The sequence below is a fragment of the Carya illinoinensis genome, chromosome 5 (genome assembly GCF_018687715.1).
Source record: "Carya illinoinensis cultivar Pawnee chromosome 5, C.illinoinensisPawnee_v1, whole genome shotgun sequence".
Taxonomy (NCBI): Eukaryota; Viridiplantae; Streptophyta; class Magnoliopsida; order Fagales; family Juglandaceae; genus Carya; species Carya illinoinensis.
Window position 1 is genome coordinate 7,758,245 of NC_056756.1, and position 9,726 is coordinate 7,767,970.

The 9,726-nt window shown below is 37.3% G+C and overlaps 1 protein-coding gene across 1 annotated transcript; it reads left to right on the forward strand.

Moving 5' to 3' along the window:
- Positions 1–8,510: 8,510 nt before the first annotated feature.
- Positions 8,511–9,203, forward strand: LOC122310043. The gene has a single exon (XM_043123932.1). It carries the CDS (start codon positions 8,511–8,513, stop codon positions 9,201–9,203), a length of 693 nt encoding a protein of 230 aa, XP_042979866.1.
- Positions 9,204–9,726: the final 523 nt, after the last annotated feature.

Sequence of the window (9,726 nt, forward strand, 5' to 3'; positions counted from 1 at the left end):
TTACATAGTGCTGTGAGTATGTTCCAAACTTTATTTTAGATTTAAATATATTATTGCTTTAACAATAATTTTGTGACTGGTTGGTTATTCTAGACTGAGTCTGAGGAGTTGGGGGTCGGATGGATTTGAGGACGGAGTTATTTGTTTGTTGTTGATGTTGAAATTTGTTGGTTAAATTGTGTCTTGAGGTTTGCATTGCATGGTGCATGCATGTGCATGTGTTAAGTATTGTAAAAAATGGATTTTCAAGTGTAAATGGATTTTTGGGTGTGTGTATCACGACCCCAAGCCGGGATGAGGTATTATCTCGGTGGAGCTCCTCTGGTCACTTGGGAGTGGATAATACTGAGTGACATCTCCTGAGTTTTCGCTGGGCGACGACCGGATCGCACGATACGGTAACGCTGTCATGTCGACTCCATGGTCCCTCGGCTGGCGGGGACTAGAGGATGGGTCCAGGTACGCGCTGGGCACGAGACTGGGTATCGCTCGTTTAGGTGTCACATATGTAGTCGTTACCTGTGGTGTGGCACAGGAGCCAGAGTGTGCGGATGATCCCTAGGGGAGATCATGGTGCATGCATTTTATTGGAAACGGGTTTTGGATTTCGGATATGGGCCATTTTCTGAAAAAATGGCAAGTTTGATTAAAGGATTATTTGTGGGCCATTTTCTGGGAAAATGGCGAGGTTTTATATGTGAACTTTATGATCCATTTTCTAGAAAAATAGTGGTTTTCTCATGTTGGGCCATTATCTGGGATAATGGCGAGGAACTGTTTTAAAGGAATTTATTGTGGGCTGATTGAGCTGAATTACTGCATTTTTAATGCTTTTGGAATCAATATATATTAATTCTTTCATTACTTTATCATTGGTTTTATATGGAAAAATGAATAAATCAAAGTTGTGATTTTAATTGATTAAAAGCATGAATTTCTGCTCTAATTTTATCAACTGTTGATTAATATGGATTAAGGTATAATTCACTCGAGCGGCGGCTTCTGGCCCCTCGAGCGAAGTCAGACAGATTCAAACGCTCAACTTCTGCTCAACAATGGGCTCGAGCGAGTTCCGGGAAAAGAGATCGCCCGAGCGGAGGCATTTGGCCGCTTGAGCGAATTCAGGCAGAGTCGAACGCTCGATGTTCGCTCGACAGGCCGCTCGAGCGAACTTAGGCAGAGTCAAACGCTCGATGTTCGCTCAACACTCCGCTCGAGCGAATATCGCATTTTTACAGATCAGGGTTTATTCCGCCGTCAGAGTATATATATGTTTTCTTTACATCTTAGGACGACTCTTGGCTGGAAAAACTCAGTTTTGGGTAGAGAAACACTTAGAATTCATTTTTTCCATTGATTTTCATTCAGATTCGGAGAGGAGGATTCATACAATTGATCATTCACTCACACTGCAGCAGATTGAAGAACTCCTTGAGGGGTCCAATTGCCACTGCAGTCCAGCCTCCTCCACCGCTTCGAATCTTCATCTCCATTCAACTGGCTTGATCTTTTCAATTCCCTACTTGCTATTTCATTTCAGTTTTGAGATTCTGAATTATTTTAGAGAATTTTGATTTAGACGTTTGAGTAATTTATTTGTTATTCATTTAATTCGCGTTATTTATTTTTATCGTTTCGTTAAGCTTTCATTTTACTAGTGATTACAATTACCGTGGTTTAATTTGAGAATTTGCGATTTGAATATAATGATGAACCCTAGAACATTGATTTTGGGGCTTTCCAATTTTCATTGCATGTTTTGTCAATTACTTCCTAATTTAGTTTAATTATTAACTTAATTTTATAAATTTCTGAGTTTAATCTATTAGTCCTTTATATTCCAATCCGACAATCAAAATCTAAAAACATGAATTTAGTCCATGACTAGTGTCCTCTCCCATCCTTTGCACATACCAACTAGAATGGTTACTGGCTGGAGAATGTGCATTGACTATAGAAAACTTAATTCAGCCAGTAGGAAGGATCATTTTCCTTTACCATTCTTGGATCAAATTTTGGAAAGAGTAGCTGGTAATGCATATTATTGTTTCTTGGATGGCTATTCTGGTTATTATCAAATTGCTGTAGCACCTGAAGATCAGGAGAAAATCACTTTCACCTGTCCTTTTGGCACTTTTGCTTTTACTAGAATGCCTTTTGGTTTGTGTAATGATCCAGCTACTTTTCAGAGATGCATGATGAGTATTTTTTCTGATATGATTGATGACATTTGTGAAATATTCATGGATGATTTCTCTGTTTTTGGAAAATCCTTTGAGAGTTGTTTGCATAATTTGGCACGTATTCTCCAGAGATGTGAGGAAAAAAATCTTTTACTTAATTGAGAGAATGCCAATTTATGGTCACTCAAGGCATTGTATTGGGGCATATTGTTTCTTCTGAGGGTATAAAAGTTGACAAGGCAAAGATTGAATTAATATCTAAACTTCCTATTCCTAGGACAGTTAGGGATATTCGTTCTTTTCTTGGTCATGCTGGCTTTTACAGGCGGTTTATTCAAGGGTTTAGTTCTATTGCAAAACCTTTGTGAACTCTTTTACAAAATGATATTGAATTTGTTTGGACTGATGAGTGCTAAAAATCTTTTGATACCCTTAAGAAATCGCTTACCACTGCACCTATTGTGAAACCTCCGTAGTGGGACATTCCCTTTGAGATTATGACAGATGCTAGTGACTATGCCTTAGGAGCTGTTTTGGGGCAGCGGGTGGATAATAGGCCATTTGTGATTTATTATGCTAGTAGAACCTTGAATGATGCCCAGAAAAATTATACCACTACTGAAAAAGAATTGCTTGCAGTGGTTTTTGCACTATTTGTTGGCTAAGAAAGATGCAAAGCCACGCTTGATTCGCTAGATTCTATTACTTCAAGAGTTTAACATCAACATTAAGGACAAGAAAGGAGTTGAAAACGTGGTAGCTGACCACCTCTCTAGATTGTCATCATCTCCTTCTTCAAATGTCAGCCTTCCTCTTGATGATAGTTTCCTGGATGAGAAGCTGTTTGTGGTTGATAGAGCTCCTTGGTATGCTGACATAGTCAATTATCTGGTGACTGAGCGAATGCCTTCTGAATGGTCCACCCAAGATAAGCGTCGGTTTCTCTCTGAGGTACGATACTTTTATTTTGATGATCCATATCTTTTTAGGTATTGTTCGGACCAACTGATTCAAAGATGCATTCCTGATGATGAGTTTTCTTCGGTTTTGAGATTTTGTCATATGGGTGCATGTGGTGGTCATTTTTCAGCAAAGAAAACAGTTTCAAAAATTTTGCAAAGCAGTTTTTACTGGCCTTCCATGTTTAAAGATGCTTATAATTTTTGCAAGGCTTGTGAGCCCTGTCAAAAATTGGGATCCATTAGCAAAAGAGACATGATGCCTCTTTCCCCCATTCTTACTTTAGAAATTTTTGATTGTTGGGGAATAGACTTCATGGGACATTTTCCAGTTTCTTTTGGAAACACATATAGTCTATTGGCTGTGGATTATGTTTCAAAATGGGTGGAGGCCATTGCTTGCAAAACAAATGACCATCATGTTGTCCTGAAATTTTTGCAATCTTTGTTTGCTCATTTTGGTATGCCAAAAGTTATTATAAGTGATGGGGGTTCTCATTTTTGCAATAAACCATTTTCTACACTTGTGAAGAAATATGGTATTACACACAGAGTTTCTACCCCTTATCACCCTCAAACAAATGGGCAAGCTGAATTGGCAAACAGAGAGATAAAAATTATTTTAGAGAAAACCATCAAGCCTAATAGGAAAGATTGGTCGGTTAAACTTCTTGATACTTTGTGGGCTTATAGGACAGCTTTTAAAACAAATCTAGGGATGTCTCCTTATCGATTAGTTTATGGTAAAGCTTGTCATTTACCTGTTGATATTCAGCATCGAGCTCTTTGGGTCATAAAACATGTTAACATGTCACTTGATGAAGCTTCAGGGTTGAGAAAATTGCAGATCAATGAATTGGATGAAGCTCGTCGGAATGCTTATGACAACGCTCAGCTTGCAAAGGAACGCATGAAAATTCTGCATGATCAGAAAATTCATCCAAAGCATTTCACACTTGGCCAGGAAGTTCTTCTTTACAACTCTCGCTTGCACATTTTTCCTGGAAAGTTGAAATCCCGATGGAGTGGGCCGTACATTGTAAAGACCGTTCATCTTCATGGTGCGGTAGACATTGTTAATCCGAAGAATGGTAATAGCTTCACTGTCAACGGACAATGTCTAAAGTCATTTCTAAAAGTCTTTGATCCACATGAAGAGATCTTGCTTGTGCAAGACCCCAGGGAAGTGTTTTGATTTGTTTCTCCTTCTTTACAGTTTTCTTTACTTGCTTTGTTTTTATTTGTTCTTTTGCTTTGATTTTATATTTCATGTTGATTGTTTGTTTTGCTTGCTTAGTTCTGTGCACTTTCTTTTCTTTCGTTCGACTCATTGAGGACTATGTCTCTCACTAGTTGGAGGGTAGCATGTGTGCACAGTTTTAAAAAATAAAAATAAAATAAATAAATAAATAAATAAGATTTGTGAAATTTGAGCATCTTGGTGGAGTAGTTGAGCGGGATCATTTGTGAAGATTTATTTTCAAGCTTAAACATAGAGCATGATTTTTGATGCATCATATTTTGTTGATATGTGGCTTGAAACACTGGGATGTTATGCTTATTGAGATGAAACTTGATAAAATTTTTGTAGAACGAAAGGCAAATTTTGAAGGACATTTTGCACATGCTTACACTTGTAGTGTTCCTTATTTACCATTCATTGATTTAACATTTGATAAGTAAACTGCAGGACTACCGAGCCATGCCAAAAAAAAAAAAAAGGAAAAAAGGATTTGAAAAGAAAAGAAGAAAAAAAAAAGAAAAAAAAAAGGAGAGAGAAAAGGAATAAAGGCAACTTAGTGAACTTTCCTAAGTAAAAAGGGCTAGAAACAGTTACCCAAGACTTTGGGGGTTGAGTGTCCAACCTTTAAAAACAGAGCTGGCGTGAAAACTGCTAGACCCTTGGGCTTTGAGGTAGTTAGAATCAGCAATGATTAATCTTAAGGTTGAAAAATCCTATAGCAAATCATGGCTAGTAATGAGGAACACACAATCGGTCTAGCTCCACACACACATTTGAGTTCTGAGACATTTGCCTTAATTCTATGTGAAAGATTGTTGAGATAGTCTTGGTGGGTATAACCCTTGGGGGTTGAGTAGTAACGTGTCACTTTTGTGAGAATTCAGAATTGTGTTTGATTGTTTTTATTTGAATTTCGATCTTTATGCAATATTCATCTCAATTAATTTTCACTATTTTGCTCAAGGATTAGCAAAATGCTAGTTAGGGGGTGTGATTGAGCTGAATTATTGCATTGTTAATGTTTTTGGAACCAATATATATTAATTCTTTCATTACTTTATCATTGGTTTTATATGAAAAAATGTATAAATCAAAGTTGTGATTTTAATTGATCAAAAGTATGAATTTCTGCTCTAATTTTATCAACTGTTGATTAATATGGATTAAGGTATATTTCGCTCGAGCGGCGGCTTCTGGCCGCTCGAGCGAAGTCAGGCATATTCAAACGCTCGACTTCCGCTCGACAGTGGGCTCGAGCGAGTTCCGGGAAAAGAGATCGCTCGAGCGGAGGCATTTGGCCGCTCGAGCGAATTCAGGCAGAGTCGAACGCTCGATGTTCGCTCGACAGGCCGCTCGAATGCACTTAGGCAGAGTCGAACGCTCGATGTTCGCTCGACACTCCACTCGAGCGAATATCGCATTTTTACAGATCAGGGTTTATTCTGCCGTCAGAGTATATATATGTTTTCTTTACATCTTAGGATGACTCTTGGCTGGAAAAACTCGGTTTTGGGTAGAGAAATACTTAGAATTCATTTTTTCCATTGATTTTCATTCAGATTTGGAGAGGAGGATTCATACAATTGATCATTCACTCACACTGCTGCAGATTGAAGAACTCCTTGAGGGGTCCAATTGCCACTGCAGCCCAGCCTCCTCCACCGCTTCGAATCTTCATCTCCATTCAACTGGCTTGATCTTTTCAATTCCCTACTTGCTATTTCATTTCAGTTTTGAAATTCTGAATTATTTTAGAGAATTTTGATGTAGACGTTTGAGTAATTTATTTGTTATTCATTTAATTCGTGTTATTTATTTTTATCGTTTCGTTAAGCTTTCATTTTAGTAGTGATTACAATTACCGTGGTTTAATTTGAGAATTTGCGATTTGAATATAATGATAAACCCTACAACATTGATTTTGGGGCTTTCCAATTTTCATTGCATGTTTTGTCAATTACTTCCTAATTTAGTTTAATTATTAATTTAGTTTTATTAATTTCTGAGTTTAATCTATTAGTCCTTTACATTCCAATCCGACAATCAAAATCTAAAAACATGAATCTAGTCCATGACTAGTGTCCTCTCCCATCCTTTGCACATACCATCATTTGATTTTCTCTTTGTGAAGTTTTTCACCCTTTTCAACGAGTTTGATTTTTAAGTAAACTTTTCCTGAGGAGACGATCTAGGAATTTATTCCTAATTATTACATGACATCCTCCTGCACTTGGGATAGCTTTAGTGCTACTCATTTTTGAGTGAGTCATGGGCCAGAAATGAGATTTTTGGTGTGCGTGGTAAAATGTAGATTTTTGGGACATATGCATTTGACATCTTTTCATTCATATTGTTGAGTGTAATATATTTTTATCTTGTGACGTTTGGATCATTACTTACCTGCGGCACCATTTTTGGTATCGTAGATATTGTGCAGAGGTTGAGAAGGAGGAGGCTGAGCCCGAGGAGGCGGCTCTGCCAGATTATTGTCTTGGATTTGTTTTACTTTTGGAAATTATATTACTTGTTATTATATTATGTAATTTGGATTTGAAATAATGTTAAACTTGTAATATTTTGTTATGCTTGTTTTAAGCGAGTTTTGTATTTAAACAAAATTCTGGTACTTAGTTGTAAGACTTTTTTTACTACTACATTATTTTTATTGTATACGTGTTGCTTATACACACACTTGGTACTTGGCGATGGGATGTGTGACCCGTGTTATCAATGTTGGGGTTTTCGAAGGTTGAAGATGACTGGAATCTGGAATAGACTCGTTTGAATGGTACACAGTTACAGTTCGAACAGGTTTAGTACATTCGAACACTTATGTTCACCGTTTGAACGCTATGTTGGTTAGTGTTAAGATGTTAATTAGAAATTGGAATAGTACTAAATCTTTAAATCTTTCAATTTCAATATTAATTAAAATACAAATAATAAAGATTTAATAATACTTAAATACTTAAAATTTAAATTAATCAAATGAATTTTAATTAAAATACAAATAATTAAGATTTAATAATACCTAAATACTTAATATTTAAATTAATCAAATGAATTTTAATTAAAATACAAATAGTTAAGATTTAATAATACTTAAATACTTAATATTTAAATTAATGAATTGAAGGTTAATTAAAATACAAATACTTAAGATTTAATAATACTTAAATAATTAATATTTAAATTAATAAAATTAATTTTATTTAAAATACAAATATTCTAGATTTAATAATAATTAAATACTAAATATTTTAATTAATCAAATGAATTTTAATTAGCATATCCTGCATTGTTTGTTTGATACATGTTAGCATATCGTGCATTACTTGTTCATCAAAATAAACCTTAGACCCGTTTGAGAGTTATCAATCCGGATGAATTGAAAGATTGATAACTCTTGAATTGTCCATAGTGGATAGTTTGGAATTGTAAGATCATTCTCGCAAACTATTGAACTATATCTGTTATACGTCCAGCATTAAGATTTTGGTAGATTCATCCTTTGTTCTTCGGATATGCATATTTGGTGATGGTGTATGGACGTGTTAAACGTCGGTGCACACAACTATGGGAAGATGTTGTCGAAATTTTGTTGGACGTGACATATTATAGAGGATAGGTTTGCGACTATGATCTTACAATTCCGAATTAGATAGGACCAATTACCCGGTGTAAGGTGGCATACTCCTTGATTTATTCATGATACATGATACATGATACATGTTTATTTGTTTATGCACACATGATTGTTTGTAATTATTGACAGATCACTTTCCAAATCAAGCAACAATCTTCTCTATTTTTGTAACAACATGATTTTAGGAAATTAGCATTTACTTTGTAATTACCATATTCAATTAGTTACCTTAGATAGACTTATTCTTGTATCTATTTATTCAAACAATGTCTCAATGTAAAATTCAAGTGAATGAAATACAAAAATTTGTATTCTTGACATGGTATCAGGCTAAAACCGATCCTCCCTTTCTTGTGTTCATGGCATCCCCTTCCAACCCCTCTTCCTCTCCATACCTTCTCCACCCATCCAATTCTCCTAGCCTTATTCTTGTATTTGGTCTCCTCACCGGTGACAACTTTCCTAAATGGCAAAAAGCCATGACCCGTGCCCTTAATGCCAGAAACAAATTGGCCTTTGTTAATGGCACCCTTTCTCCACCCAAACCCAACTCCACAGATTATCCACAATGGAACCAAACTAAAGATATGGTTCTTACCTGGCTCCTCAATTCCATCAGCCCCTCCATCGCCAACTCCCTTGAATTTCACACCGACCCACGAGTCGTATGGCTTGATCTTCAATCACGCTTTTTCCACGGTAACAATGCACGAATTTATCACCTTAAGCGAGAGCTCTCTTCCCTACAACAGCACACCCATTTAGTTCATGAGTATTACAACCAAATCAAGCAAATTTGGGATAAACTCAGCCACTTACAACAGACCAATGATCTCAAAGAAATGCAACAACAAGCTGAAGATGAGAGAGTTTACCAGTTTCTACTTGGCCTAAATGACTCTTTTTCCCAGCTGAGAACCCAAATCCTAGCCATGGAAACCCTTCCTCCCATCACCAAAATTTTTTCTATTCTTTTTCAGGAGGAACAGCAGCGTCTCCTCCATGTAAGGCCGGCGGTAGCACTGGAAGCCCACATCTTCGCCGCTCATTCTAGTGGTCCTCCACGGAAACCCCTGCACTGCACCGAGTGTGGGAAACACGGCCACACCCGTGACCGATGCTGGTGCCTTGTGGGATATCCAGCCGAACGGGAGCCTCGGGGCAAACAGTAGCCCTCTCTTCTCAGAAAACTCCCTTCCCCTTCGCAGCCGATGGCTCACCAAGCCTCCCTTTCCTCTCCGATTCCTGGTCTAACACCGGATCTCTACCTCAAACTTCTTGATCTGCTCAAGCTGACTTCCCCTGCTGCAAATTTTATTGGTAACGTTTCCTCTCTCCCTTCATTTGACAGCCACCGTGACTGGGTGGTGGACAGTGGTGCCACCAATCACCTCTGCCATGACCGAAGCATGTTCTCTTCCCTGGTTGTTCACTCCCTTGACCGAAATGTCACTTTACCCAATGGCCATTTAATTTCCATAGAGGGTGTCGGCACATGTGTCTTAGCTGATCACCTCATTTTGCAAAATGTCCTCTTTGTCCCTCAGTTTTGTTTTAACCTCCTTTCTGTCCCTCAACTCACTCATACTAATTCTTGTATTATTTCTTTTTCTTCTTCAACTGTCTCTTTTCAGGACCCGCACTCGAAAAGGCTGATTGGAGCGGGTGAACTTTGCAATGGACTTTATGTGAACC